Raw genomic sequence first — 15,001 nt, 5'->3', positions numbered from 1 at the left:
CCTGCATCATGAATGTAAATCTTTTTGGTTTTTATGACAGTAAACTGAATATATTTGGGTTTGACATTTTATAAACCAAAACGAAATGAATTACTGGAGAAAACAATCAACAGATTAATGGACAAAGAAAATGTGTTTTCCAACATATATGGCTGAATTACTCCAACATTACAAGATACATACAATTTAAATTCTATTTTATTTATATAACGCCAGTTACAGGTCAAATTGTCTCAAGACGCTTTATTTTTATATTTTTTGTCATATTTAAAATATGACAAAGTAAGAAATTTAAACCTCTTGACTAATCCAATTTATTACTTGGTTTTTAAGAGACTAATCGACAACTAAAATAACTTTCTCCACTAAAACTAATAAACATGAGGTCAAATAGAAGGAACAGTTTTAAATACTGCAGTCCCACAATGACAAGAATAAAGTTTGTCAACAAAAACTAAATCTGCCGGTGGATTCCATTAAAGTCCTAATAAATAATAATAAAGTGTGATACTAAAGGTTTGTGGTTTGAAAAAAATGTCAAAGTAAAGATATTAAGTTGAACATCTGGATGGAGGTTGATAAAAGTTGACCTTCCTTCATTTCTCTGGAGCGACTCCATGGATTTTATGGATGCTGGTTAAAGACCTGCTCTTCTAGTCGTCTTCCTTCTAGTTGCTGTAAAAAGTCAGTCCATCCTGGCCAACTGCAACACCTCTTCATGACAGCTTGTTCTGCCTCCGACCTGGTGGAAACTCCAGAAACTCGGGAAAACCCGTGGAGACTCGAAGAACTCGTGGAGACTCGAAGAACTCGTCGGGCGGGGGAAGGTGTGGTGGGCGGTGGGGGGAGGTGGGGAAGTAGAGGGGGGAGGCCGCCACCCACCTCCCCGCCTACTCTCCGCCCTGACTCCACCCAGACTCCGCCTTGGCTCCACCCATGTGGTCACTTCAGGAACTACGATGCCAAAGGGACGACGAAATTATGTTATTTTATCTGATCTGTAGCTCAGTGAGTTAAGGATTTGCCTATGGAGCTGCAGGTCGCTGGTTCAAGACCAGACCCTTCTTAAATTTTCTCAAAATCCTGACAAAGACAAAGAAAGAAAATTGCCGGTGGTGGGTCTTGAACCTGCGACCTCCGAGTTGGTAGTCTGTCTTCTTATCCCCTGAGCTACTCGCTCAGATACTAATTCTTCTTTTTTTTGCGCATTTATCATCTATTTTTTGTCGTTTTCGAGTTTTTTTTTAATTTGAGTCTCGACTCGACCGTTTTTTTCAGGAGGTTGGACTTCAGCCTTTGTGCTGGAGGGTTGAACCCTCAGTTCCAAGACTTTCCAAGCCTCCAGACCTCCCAAGTCCTCAGGACCTGAGCTTTCACACAGTCTGAGGGCTGAAATTTTCTAAGTCCCACAGTAGTTCTCTGTTAGTTTGAACCTTCAGACAGTCCAAGGACTGAAATCCTCTAAGTTCCTCAGTAGTTCTCTGTTAGTTTGAACCTTTAGACAGTCTGAGGACTGAAATCTTAAAAGTTTCTCAGTACTTCTCTGTTAGTTTGAACTTTCTGGTTAACAGAAGCCTTAAAACTTGTGACCATGAGTCTTGATTTCACATTTAGACCATCCATCTGAGTTCTTCTCAGACCTTCACCTTCAACAAACTTTGATTCTCTTCACTGAACAGTAAAGTTTGTGGAGATCAGAAGGTAACATTAGTTTGATCAATGCCTTCAACTACTAGTAGACTTTATCTGGAAAGCAGTTTTCTGAAATGAGTTCTTAGTAAATCTATCCACAATCAAACCAAGAACATAGAAAGAGGAAATGTTTGAAGAAACAACTTGATGTTTTCGTTTCAGACTAGAAAATGCTCTGAGACCTTTATCTGGTTTTGCTCTTTTTGATCGTTTTATTGTCTCTTCTGTTTAATTTGATCTTCTAAAGTCTAACTGGTGTCTTTTCAAATGTTTTGTCTTTAGTTTGATTCTTCTTAAATGTTTAGTTTTGCTCTTTTCTCACCTTTTATTCTTTTCTAATGTCTGATTTGATTTCCAAATGTTTTGTCTTTTTAATTTTTAATTGTTTTTTCAAATGTTTTATCGGCTTGTTTGAGTTTTTTTTCCTTTCCCAATATTTAATGTTTTGATTAAATCTTTAAGGTTTTTCTTTTTAAATGTTTTACCACCTTTTAATGTTTAATTTTCTTTTTAAATGCTTCATTGTATTTTCTGTTTAATTCCTATTTGAAGTTTTATTGTCTTTAAGATGTACTTTTCTAATTAAACATTTAATTTTTTAATTAAATGTTTTGTCTTTTTAAAGGTTTAATAATGTAATTAAATGTTTTGCATTTTTTAAAATGTTTAATATTCTTCTTGTTGAATTGTATTTTTTAAATGTTTAATTATGGAAAATATTTTATCTGTAATTTTTAATATTTGTATTTTAAAAATTTTGTTTAATTTCATAATGACATGTATTGTATCTTGTTGAATGATCTAATTCAATATTTTGTCTGTTTAATAGAGTTAAACATTAAATACAATTAAATTATATTAAACAAAATATTGAATTAGATCATTCAACAAGATACAATACATGTCATGAAATTAAACAAAATTTTTAAAATACAAAGTCAGTTATTCAGTTTATCAATTCAACTTTATTTGTTTAGCACCTTTCACACAGATGACAAAACTAAACAAGCAGAGAAAAAAAAACTATGCTAAAACTATGATTAAAACTCAAAAACATTTATAAAAAAAAAAAGATTTAACATGGTAATAAAATATGTTGTGTCCAGGGGATGGAGGGAGTTTATTGAAGTCTTCTTGGGCTCACATGGTAAATCATTTAAAATATAAACTTGATATTCAGTCTAAGGAAACTGCAGAACGACAGAAGAACCGACAATATCTCCTGTTTTCTCCTTTAATGAGTCGACTCTTCTTGTGTTTCAGACCAAAGAACTACAGACTCTTCACAACCTGCTCAAACTCTTGGTACAGGACCTCACCACACGGGTCAAGAAGGTTTCCATCTCATTTCTACTCTGAAGATCACCTTCTCCTGCTCAAACTGCTGACAAATGTTTCTGCTGCTCTAAAGTCTGGTCTCCAGAACTTCCTAAAAACTCTCAAAGTCTCTTCTGCTGCAGGTTGCTTTGTAGAACTGTTGCAGAAAACCTCACTAAACCACATGGAGAGGCCTCAAGATAGTCGTCCAAATGAAACCATACAAAAACCAAACTAGCACAACCCAAACGCTAAAGTCTCCTGCAGCCTACCAGAGATCCTCTGAGAACAGAGAATCAGGACAGGAACTCTTACCTTCTGGACAACCAATGCTGCTTCACAAACAAGAATACAGAATGTGTCTGACCAAAAACCTCTGAAGACTCACTACAGCCAAGATAAAGACACAACTCAGCTGCACCAAATCCACTAATCACTGCACACATTAGCACCATGTGCTAACTGTGGCTAAAGAACCACCTTTACCAAGACAACTATCCAGTACAAAGCCCTAAAACACACCAAGAAACACATTAAAGTCTATTTTACTGCTGGAAGTTGCAAGCCAACGCCTAAAGAACAACCTAAAGCAACGGAGCCAAACCCAGTTCAGTGGTGGAGAGAAGCAGAGGAAATGTTTGTCTGCAGCTCAATAAAGCAGGAAGACACTGAGCTGCTCAGGTGTTCCTGATAACACCAAGCAGCCACCTGGACAGCCAATAGGAACACAGCTTCCTGGAAGTCCAGAGGGCTGGCTTAGTGAAGGAAATTTAATTTAAAGTTGAAGCAGAAAGTTAACAAAGAAAGTTGAAAACCACTTTCTGATACCTGAAATCTCTGAGTTTTCACACAAAGAACACCTGAACATGTCAAACTGGTTCCATAGTAGAACCATCATTGTAAAAACGTCATAGTATGGTGTGTTGCTCAAAAAACATTAAGACCCGGCTGTCAGGGGACAAACATGTAAGAAACATGAGAACAGAGAGAACCCAACCAGTAGATCACAGTTTATCATCCCCCAGTCATCTCCTGAAGTCCATATGGTGAGAGACATCAGTATCTGGTTGTTAATTTACCAGAGGATGCTTATAATCATGCTGATGTGGTCTGTACTCTACAGTATTTTAGTGACTCAATAAATGCCTAAGTTGCTTTTTTAAAAATGCTTTTTAGTTTTTAATAAACATTTAACAGCCTATATGTAATCAATAAATGGCCTTTGCCCATCTTAAGAAAAATTCACTCAGAACTCTGATATGTTAACAGTACTAAATAAATCAATAAATACATGCATCCACACAAAAATAAGTTAATACATTAACTGTGTTAAGATTTAGATTTTAAAAAAAGTTGTTTATGTTTTTGCAGAATCCAGTATTACTCACTGGTTGGTCATTACATTTTGTTAGTTTGATTTCACTGTTTAAAATGATGCCACCTCTTTTCAGACAGAACCTGTGATAATAAAACAATACAAAATTTTTAGTTCCGTGTTAATAAAGCACTTAAAGCTTTAAGTATGGCTAAATGCTTTTTTCAAAATTAAATATATCACTCCTTAGGTGGTAGTGGCCCCAAGTTCAGTAAAGTTGGAAAGATATTCACAGATTCACACTTCCAGCATCAATAACTCATTAGATATAGGTTGTCAAAACATAAACGGTGCCTCTTTCCCATTGTTGCAAGGCAGACAATGTGCTACAAGCCCAGTTTTATCAAAAGTAGCTGTCTTTCAAGCTACAGGAATAACATTGGTGTCTATGGAGTGAACAGGGTCCGTCTGCAATTTGCAAAACTGCAACAGTAAAGAGAGACAAATATTCAATAACTTCACTCTTATACATTGTAGTGTCACTAAAATCACTGCAGCCTTCAACTGGCTCCTGTTTACAAAGTGTTTTAACAGAAATGTAAATGCTGTAATTTGATTCTTTTAATGAACCATGTAACTTGAATGGATGTGATGCTGGTGTGACCACAGTGCACACGTCTGATGTTGCTCACAGTGGTCCAAGGGACGCTCAGGGAGTTTGTGTGTTTGCTCACACTCAGGAAAAATTAGAGGGAACATTGGACGTAACACCAAGCTTCCGCTGCCCCTGAAGTCACTAGAGGAGGAGTTTAAAGTGACAAAGGCAAGAGAGGTGGTGATGTATAGGGACTCCAGTGACCCCAAGGTGGCCCAGGCAGGGATCACAACCGGGAGGAAGTGGAGAGCCATGAAGCTGTATCACAAGCAGAGTCATATTTTTGCTGTTTACAAGAAGTCTCTACTTTTGTAAAACATGCCTCTCGACAAAAACACAGAAAACAAAGTGAAAATCGGTGAAAGCTGAAAAACATCAATCTGTTCATCAGTTAACCAAAAAGCATTTTGTCAATACAGAACAAATGTTGAGTAAATTACTGAAGCTAAAGTTGAATTGTTTGGGAAGAAACTGCAGCACTGCTTGTAATGTACAATACATACGTACATAAAACATACCAACATGAAATATCAACTCTGTGATGAGTTTTGCTGAAATGTTTTCAGTCCTCCAGGGTCTGACAGCTCAATGTCATTGTGGGAAAGTGAATTCCCAGTTCATGAAGGCATTTTACGGGATCGTGTTCCGCAGAACCTCAGTTTGACTTCATATACATACTTAAGCAAGCCACTGAATCACCACATGGCTGATTAGGTTGCACAGTTGTTAACATTTTACACTCTGACATGTTATTTTTTTAGAAAAAAAAACCTAAATTACTTAAGTCTGTCTCTGCGTTTGCCTCTCTCTCTCTCTAACAGACCAAGCTTTGTTGGTGGCGGATCAGTTTGTAGTGACGTTTGATGGTCACTTGTTCGAGCTGCCAGGTTCATGTCCGCTGCTGCTCGCCCAAGACGTCAACGCCGAGCCCTCATTCACGCTGCTGCTCCATCCAGACCCACAGAGCTTCCTGCTCATACAGATGAATAACAGCACTGTCAGCATTAAGCGCAATGGACAGGTTTGTGTCTCTGTTTCTTTAGTTACCAGCAAGGAGAGTTCAATCGGTCACGCAGAAGACTGATGAAGAAAACGTGTTTCACAGGTGAAGGCCGACTGCAACACCGCTGTGTCCCACATATTTCACAGTGATGATGGAGTGGACATCACGAGAAGATCAAACGTAGTGCAGGTGTCCAATCAGAACGGAGGATCAGTTTCATGTGACCTGTCGCTTGAAGTGTGCAGCTTCACCCTGGATGGATGGTTACATGGTAGGAAAGATTCAACAGAACCAGCCATAACATCTCAATAACAAAAACAAGACTATCAATAATACAAACAGCAACAGCAAAGACAACAATAATTTCAACAATAATACCAGCAATAGCAACAATAATAGTAATGACAACAATAATAACAATAAAATCTGTGATGGTCTTTTTTATGTAGCGCTTTAAAAAAAATTGCAAAGTGCAGAGTCATAGGAGTGGCATAAAAAGAAAAGAAATATGTAAAAGAATAGCAAAATAAATGGGAAATGGAAGGAGGAAAAAACTAAAGCACAAATAAATAAAAACAGAAACGTCAAGAAAAGTAAATAAAATAATAAACGAAGTGTAGAAATACAAACAAATAGCAACATACAAAAGAACAATTATCAGGATTTTCATTTATTTTCACATTTATTGCATTTATCTTTAAAATATATATTTATTATTTGCATATTGCATATCTATTTTACTGTGTATTTAAAAAAATCTATTTATTTCTTTATCTCTATTAAAAAAAACACTTAGTTATTTGTGTCCCTTTATTTTACCTTATACTTTTCCCCACGCTTTTGATTTTGCTATTGCTTCAAGGAGTGAGCTGTCAGTCCACTGGCTGTGGGCGGGTCTTCCTGTCCAGGCTCAATGGTCAGTTCCTGCTCAAAAGAATCTCAAAAAAATGTTTTGCAAGTGTAATCGTTCACATTACACATAACATTTGTAAAACAATAAAACGTGAAATTTTTTTTAAAAAAGATTTTAAAATGGTGATGCAAGTTTTTCCCAAGCTGAGAAGCTTTGACTGCAAGCATCAGTTGATCTAAGATGTTGCCTGCTTTCATATGTGCTTAGTAGATCTGTGATACAGTTAGAAGCTTAGAAAGGCATTGAAAGGTAACAATAACTTTTTAAAATCAATGACTTGTTATGAGCACATTCACAGTTTTACTAGTATTTACACTTTCTTCCCAGACTTCTTCTCTTATACTTGTTTTTTTTTTCCTCAGGTGCGTCCACTGGTCTGTTTGGGACCAACGACAATGATGCAGGAAATGATTTTCCTTTGCGTGATGGATCTCAAGCTGAGAATTTGGAGGATTTTCTCAACAGCTGGCAGGTAGATTGAGACGAACACAATTTGCATATTGAGGACGAGGTGGTCACAATAATGGATTTTCACTACATGATTATTGTGGCCAAGAGAATATTGAAACAGAAAATAAAGAAAAAAACACAACTAAAATATTATTACTAATACTAAAATACGAGTGTGGGGAGGTGGAGAAGGCCTCCAGCATAACTTTATAGCGATACTTACTGATGCTCAGTTACCATCATATGTGTTTTACTAACATGTCAGTATTATATTCTTTGAATATCAAAATTTTTGTCAAAGTTTGAGATTGTCTGGACAGCTAAATTCTTCTTTCAGATAATAAACAAAAGGTATAACTGTTGCATTTTGATTCCAGATTTTGCTTACAAAGGGAAAAAATGCAACCTAATCACCATCATACTGTCAGAATTGGTTCCGAATGATTTATTTTGGATTTCAGTTGGCGTTAACTGACCAAATGCAGACGATATCATGGTGCACGGATACACTTCTATAACTTTTATTTGGAGAACATAAAAAATAAACAAGTTGTTTTTGTTTCACTGAGGAAAAACTTTCTAAAATCTTGTGCTACTGAATGTTTCCGCGATTGTGTTGCAGTGTTGTTGACTTGACTGAATCCATTCATCACCTGCAGTTTGGCTGTCTGTGTCTCTAGATGAAGCCTCCATGTATTAAACCTCCAGCTGCAGGAGAGATTTTATCCAAAGCATCCAGGAGCCTGGTGAGCTGCGACTCTCTGTTCTCGTCTCCCGATTCTCCACTCAGCTCCTGCTTCAGAGTAGTAAGTAGCAGAACACAGCTGGCGTGCATCAACGCTTTCTTACCACGATCCTGCAGCACTAACTTTCGTTGCTGCCTGATGAGATATGCGGATACATGATACTGTGATAACACATATCTGGCACAGAATGCACACACAAGTACAGCATTACCTTCTCTTAACCTTTAACGAGATTTTCTGCAGCTGAGAAAAACTCCCATATGGTAAAAATAAGCTGCACTTGTACACTTTGCTGGGATCAGATAAAGGAAAGACTGTGGAAAAACAGAAGTGGACGGATCTTTGTTCTGCCAAAAAGAAGCATTTGGGTCAATATATAATTCCAGCACTTTTTGTAACACGGTCGACAGGTATCATAGTTGACATTTTTGCTGTTTTCAGGCCTAAAATCAACATGGCCGCCTATAACCAAACACCACATGGCATTTTTACAGAAAGATTCTTCTAAAATATTATATATACAATTGAGTATAATTGAAATCGAAAGTTATTTCTAAGGATATTGTAGTAAACCTGTTGACATACGATAAATCCACACTTGACTCACACACTACTTTATATTAAATAACTCAGAAAGCCTTGGAGTCTTACCAGTCTTTTCTTCAGGAGGAAATGACATCATGTGGAGCAGGTCATGTGATCTGGAACTAACACACTTCCTTGAGAGGTGTTTTTGTAACGGGCAACTTAGTTGAAAGTGATTTCTTGGACACAACACAATTAGTTATTTTCCATATAAAATTTGATATACTACCAAAAAAGAAATATGTCTCATGATTATCTCAAATTAATAAAAAGAACACAATCAAAACTTTTTTTAAATGAGCTCATTTTATTATTGTTTAGCTAATTAGAAGGTGGTTGTTATTTAATTAGGACAGTTATTTAGTTGACATTTTAGTGATATTCAGTCATTTTTTATTAGTAAGTGATTGTTTCCATAATAAATAATCATGTAATTTGTAAAGACATGATCACAACGAACAAAAAAAACTTTAGTTTTTTTTTTTTTTTTTTTTTTTTTTACATTTAATGAAAATGTATGTAAGATCTAGCCCATGGACTTCAAAAGTCCCTCGATTATATATTTACCCATTTATAAATACAGTAAATGTGCATGTTTTCAGAGCTATAAAGATGTGCTAGAATCTTATAATGTGAGTTATGGTGGACAGTAAGAGGTTACACATGGAGAAAAGTGAAAACAGGGAACCTTAATGGTTCATTTTGAGACAGATTTTGACTGATTTACCATTTTCAGGTTTACAATTGCGTGTCTTTGTTTCCAGGTGGATCCGGGTAGGTTCTTGTCGGTGTGCGAGTTAAGCTCCCACAGGGCGCTCTGCAGATTAGCGTCTGCTTTTGTTCATCTCTGTCAACAGAACTACATACCACTGGAGCTCCCTGTCCAGTGCAGTAAGTTGGGCCAGTATGTGCATGATTAGACCCATGCTGTGTCGGTGTGCTATCATACATATGGCAACGTTTTACATTAATGAATGATAAATGAAGTTCTAGGTTATTTTATGACCACATCTTGTTTCTTGTTTCAGTTAAAGCATGAAGGACAGACGAGCAGATGAAGAGCAGTTTATGACCTCTGTTAGCTGCTAAAATGGACGAACATAAACACATATACCACTGGTTGTGCCACGTTACTTCTATACTTATATTTTGTACTTTATTGTATAGTTTTACCTCCTGTCGTGTACACTTTTGTCCTGTTTAGATGTGCAGATGTTATGCCAATAATGTGAATGTGAACATACTGACTATAGCAGGTAGTTTATTAATATTCATTAGGTTTCTTTTTTGTATTTTCTGTGGTCTGTAGTACAAACACTGAAGATACTAAGACTGACTTTAGTGCAACCACAGTTACTAATCCATTACAACTGAATCATAAAGACATCAACAAATATTTTTATACAGTTTGACAAAGTGCATTTATTACATTGTTGTATGCTATGTGACTTTACTACGTGTCTTTATTGCTCACTTCTTTGTTCATTGGATGATGGGTATGTAGTTGTGTATCTTGGATTTCTGTCTCTGAGTGACGCACTCAGCAATCCAGACGATGTTGCGACTCTCTTGTTCCTTCAGCTTGATGTAGGAGTAAAACACTCCAAAGTGGAACTGCTGCAGGAAAGCCAGTATGTTCAGCTTCACCTGGGAAAAAATAACAGAATTAAAGCTGCTTAGAGGGGCCACAGTGCAGTTTTAAGACTTGAAGAATCTCATTGTCAGTAAAAGTAACTCAACCATAAATGTGAAAAAGTTCTGCTGAGTTACATTACCTCTTGTTCGAAGAATCTGTCCTCAAAACTCTTAAACTCTGATCCTGGTTCAGGGTCTTCAAAAATTGCTTTATAGTCCTGTAGGGAGGTTAAAATTAATTGGCTGTCCGACTTCTGACGTCTCTTGTTATAGCAGTTTTCAGAGATGACTCACTGTATAGCAGCTGGCCACGGCTTTGACCTGTTCATGGTCCTCTGCCAGGGCCAGGAGTCGCAGGCCATCAGGGTAAAGCTTGCCACAAGCCGGATACAGCGAGCTCCTGTCTGCTCCGCTGAGATCCGTCCCGAAGGAGTTCACTGTGATGATGAAGGCCCTCCTGTCTGCCTCAAACTGTAGCACAAAACAGCAAAGCAAATCTTAAACAGTTTGTTAAATAAAACCAGCCCATAAGGATTGAATCATCAGGGTACCTCCAGGACGGGACACATTATATCCCCCGTGGCGCCGCTCATCTTCTTGCAGAAAGAGTGGAAAGACTCTAAATATGCCTTTGGATAAAAAGAAAAAAAAAGCATGAAGGTCAGAACAAATCTCATGAAAAACATTACATTGAGATGACATTTTAAGCTTTCACACAGTAGTAAAATATATGTATTCCCTCTCGGTTGTCCAACAGGTCTGACAGCTGAGGTAAATACTACAGTTATAATATTTTTGTGAACACATGCACTTAGAGTCATAAAGGTGAGTTATGTATTTAATTAGGCACATGTAAGACAGGCACGTGAACGTAACACAAGTGCACAGAGCAGCACTGGTGAGCTGAAAAGCATGAAGGAAAACATTTCTGCTCAAACTTCTGCACACATATTTTGAGCCAGTTTAACCCTCGCTACGTGTTTCTTTAAACCAATCACAGTTTTCTTAGGCAGAGATCAGCTCAGGATGCACAGTTATCAACGGCAAAATAATGATCGGGATAATGTTTTAGAGGCGTATTGATATGCAGGGAGGGGAGCACTGTCTGTGGCTAATTCACCAAAAAAAACCCAAACAAAAACAAGCAGACTTTCCTTACTGTACAATCTAAATCTTCAGTAAAACTTGACTTTACCTTCATGATGACTTTCATTACAGTTTCAAACATCAGCGGCCTTGTGTCAACCTTCCCTGATTTTCTTAAAATATTCTTTAATCATAAACTATGGAGCTTCAACCTCTTAAGAACCGATATTAGATATTATAGAAGACAATCGTCTTCTATCTCAAAAAACGAACATGCTCAACAATACAGTATTTCATTTTTGCTAGCAGATCCGCCTAAAACCACCACACTGGGCCTTTAAATGCCATGTGATCCTTCTACCTCATGTCACACTGCAGTCACCTTATACAGTTTGTTTCTCAGGATCTCAGCTTCCATTTCATCCAGGTTGGAGTCAGATACAGCATCCTGGAAAAACGGAGCTGTGACAGAAAAAACAAAACACGCTGGGTTGGTTAAAGGTTGATTAAAAAATAAATCGATAAAAGTGGATTGTTAATATTTCTAATTTGGTAGAACTTCAGTATGGAATGCCACGTATGCCAAAAAAAAAAAAAAAAGTTGGACCTGGATAAAGTAAAAACATGCGTTGTAAGTAAAAATTCAGACTCAGTAAAGGCCAGATGAGTGTACGACAAAGTGAGATTGGTGGTCAGAGTTTTCAATGTCATGAAGGTGTCTCTCTTTGAAATGCTAGATCACCATGGTAACCAGTGCTGCATAACTGACCTGAGGAGGTTCTGTTCTGTTCTCTGTTCTCTCTTCTCTCTTCTGTTCTGAGGCAGTGTCAAATCTTAATGCTTCCCTTGAGTATCGTGTTTAAATAAATCACAGTTAAAGTTTAACAGCTCTACTGTGCAGCTGTCACGTTAAAAACGAGTGATTGAGTGGTTAAAAAAAAAGAGTTAACGTTCCTCTCTTACATAACTTGCAGTAGTAGTGGTTTTCCCACTAAATATTTTTTATATCCTTCAAAGCTCTCCATTATAACAACCTGTTCCTCTTGACTGAAGTAGGCAACACACTGTTGGTCCATATTGTGTGGAAGAAGAGTCAAATGTCCCCTTTTATGGGAGAAAATCATGGCCAAAAGAATATTGTAAGAGAAGATAAAATTTAAAAAAAACACTAAAATACTACTTTATGGCACCAGAGTCATTGCAAGTCGCTGCAGATGGAACATCACCAGCGACTTGTAATGACTCATAAATGACTCATACATTCAAGTTTCTGATCTTTGGGAGTAAGAACCACACATTACCCAGCGGTGTGTCCACCAGGATGGCTGAGTAGAGTTCAGTCGGGGTGCGAGCGATGCCCACGGCCGCCATTTGGTCAAAACCTCCCAGTGGGTGACACCGTGGGAGCAGCTCTGCCACATCTCTCTGCTTCAGGGCTCCAGTGATCAGCATCACCACATTGTCGATCATGTAGCCGTAACTATGGCAACACAGAGCACACAGTGAATGGATGTCCCGTTTTTTGCTTTTTTTTTTTTTTTGTCTGAATGCCATTTGTATCAAAAATTGGGACAGATTTATACACAGATTCACTTCTAGTTTCTTAAACTGTAAAATTGGATTGAATGAAATTAGTTTTTTCAGAATTTGCTAAATCTTTTTTTTTTGAGTTTTTGCTGTTTGTGTAAAGATTGATGGATCAGACAGGATCAATCTGGGCAGATGCAACTGACACATAGTTTTCTTTTGGAAAATGCTGAGTTGAAAGGGCGTTTTTGAGACCAGGTGTGCATATCTTCTCAGCTCTCCACCTTTTCATATTAAAGCGTATGTATCATACGTTATATAGTCAAGGAATGTAGAGAGCGGCGGCAGGGCGTTGGAGCGCAAACAGCTGAACTCGGTCACCAGATTCTCCCTCAGCTTGCTGTCCACCAGAGACACGCTGAGGTCTTCTTCAGACGAGGACAACAGTTTACCGTAGTCTGTGCTCTGGAGGTGCAGCTTCATGTCTGAGGAGGAAACGGCAAAGACATTATTGTGCCTCTAAAATCAGCAGGAAGAGATGAATCATAATACAGTATATGATTCACACTCAGCTATTTCCGGCCTTCTTGTTAAACTCATTACAGCTGATGATCACTGACTAAATTGTACACACACACGGTGCCAAATACTGAAATTTTGGAGTCTGATTTTTTACTGATTGGTCTCTAAGACTTCTTCCATGGGCAATTTACTACAGTGATGACATGCTAACATGTGTGTTAGGAACATAAAATCTAAAACACAGCATAATCTGCACTATATAATAGCATGTCACTGGTTTTCATCTTTCACAGGCAAAGAGAGGAAGGCCCTAATGTGTGGGGGGAACATTCAGATTATCTGTGGGATGAATGAGCTCCAGGTGTAGAAACTATTTAGATGAGGTAATCGCTGTCAGGAGTGCTTCAAAAACACCCACACACAGTAGGAAAAGCTTTCAAAAACTAAACTGAGTGATGAGCAATCCTTACCCTCCAGTGTGTCGCACTGAGCCAGATTATGATAATCAGCCTGAGTCAGAATCCCAGCTTTCATTCCTCGGACCAGACCCTCCAGATATCCGTGATCCACGTTAAAGCTGAGCTCCTGACACGCTGCCATGACGCCAAATGACTTCTCAAAGCCTTGAAATGTGTTTCTCTTGTTCTTTTTACTACAGTAACTTCTGCATTGCTCCCTCCCTGACTAACATTCATGCAGTTATTTTTCCTTCCTCTTTGACACCAAGAAATTCCAAAGCTGTTCTAAAATTGTGCAGATTCTCAGTTCCTGTTCCTGAATGCATCCAGTCTGGCTGCACTGGATCATACTGTCTTTCATTCTAGTCTATTCTCCTGTGTAAAGAGAGAAGAACATACTTATGAGAAAACAGTGGTGCAATATCCGCCGATCAGCCGTAACTTTAAAACCACTGACCGGTGAAGTAAATAACAGCCATTATCTCCTACAAGGCAGCTGTCAGATGGTGGAATATATTAGGCAGCAAGTAGTCTGACTCATCACAATGTGAGTATAAGTCTGCCACTGGCTGCACATCTTTTATCTCTCCTTCCATTACCTATGAGTTGTCTTTTATAAAAAAAAAATACCTTCACCAAAAATAAAAAATAAATAAAAATTCCAGGCAGCAACCAACCACATTGTGTTGCAGAGGATTTGTATATATATATATATATATATATATATATATATATATATATATATATATATACTTTTTTTGTGAATTAGCTACTATAATCATATTATAATCATACTTCCTGCCTCCCTGGATACAAATGTTGCACCAAAACAAAAACTATTTCACTGTCACTGTATTGAGGGGACACCGTTGCTGCATCCTGGGCTCAGTGCTGCCTAAGATTAATGGTTTAAAGAAATACAAACAAGGCAGAGTGTTTTATCCCCCTGTAGCAGAATGATACAGAGGCGCAGCACAGAATGGTCTGACAGCAGGTGTTGTGGGGTGTTTCTGGTAAGCAGTACTTAGTACCTACCAAAGTTGTCCAAGCAGTGAACAAGTGATGAAGTCCTGACTGGTAAAGGCTGACTGATGTGT

The 15,001-nt window shown here is 37.8% G+C and overlaps 2 protein-coding genes across 3 annotated transcripts in view; one reads left to right on the top strand and one right to left on the bottom strand.

Annotated features, from left to right (window-relative positions):
* LOC111586552 (uncharacterized) overlaps positions 1-10,119 on the top strand; it is a 67,736-nt gene extending 57,617 nt beyond the window's left edge. For both annotated transcript variants that reach the window (XM_055014071.1, XM_055014072.1), the window contains exons 69-74: positions 5,801-6,000; positions 6,085-6,253; positions 7,258-7,367; positions 8,026-8,151; positions 9,441-9,567; positions 9,705-10,119. In XM_055014071.1, the coding sequence (XP_054870046.1) occupies positions 5,801-6,000; positions 6,085-6,253; positions 7,258-7,367; positions 8,026-8,151; positions 9,441-9,567; positions 9,705-9,715 (743 nt within the window). In that variant the 3' untranslated portion in view covers positions 9,716-10,119. The remainder of the gene's footprint in view (positions 1-5,800; positions 6,001-6,084; positions 6,254-7,257; positions 7,368-8,025; positions 8,152-9,440; positions 9,568-9,704) is intronic.
* On the bottom strand, positions 10,073-14,517 carry LOC111581472 (V-type proton ATPase subunit d 2-like). The gene is made up of 8 exons (XM_055014073.1): positions 13,917-14,517; positions 13,238-13,409; positions 12,699-12,877; positions 11,780-11,859; positions 10,863-10,940; positions 10,606-10,782; positions 10,452-10,529; positions 10,073-10,323 (listed from the first exon to the last, which is right to left on the bottom strand). The coding sequence occupies exons 1-8, from the start codon at positions 14,044-14,046 to the stop codon at positions 10,159-10,161; spliced, it is 1,059 nt and encodes a 352-aa protein (XP_054870048.1). The 5' UTR covers positions 14,047-14,517; the 3' UTR covers positions 10,073-10,158.
* Between the last annotated feature and the right edge of the window lie 484 nt (positions 14,518-15,001).

This window comes from Amphiprion ocellaris, chromosome 10 (assembly GCF_022539595.1).
Source record: "Amphiprion ocellaris isolate individual 3 ecotype Okinawa chromosome 10, ASM2253959v1, whole genome shotgun sequence".
Taxonomy (NCBI): Eukaryota; Metazoa; Chordata; class Actinopteri; family Pomacentridae; genus Amphiprion; species Amphiprion ocellaris.
Note: the sequence above shows the minus strand (reverse complement) of the source record. Positions and strands in the feature narration are given on the sequence as shown.

Bases quoted from the DNA above. Each gene is read 5' to 3' on its own strand.
- LOC111581472 (XM_055014073.1), bottom strand. From the start codon at position 14,046: ATGGCAGCGTGTCAGGAGCTCAGCTTTAACGTGGATCACGGATATCTG. The intron at 11,860-12,698 runs GTAATGTGTGGT...TTTCTGTCACAG, and splicing joins CCTGGTGGACACACCGCTGG to CTCCGTTTTTCCAGGATGCT. The intron at 10,941-11,779 runs GTGACTGCAGTG...TTTTATCCAAAG, and splicing joins TGAGAAACAAACTGTATAAG to GCATATTTAGAGTCTTTCCA.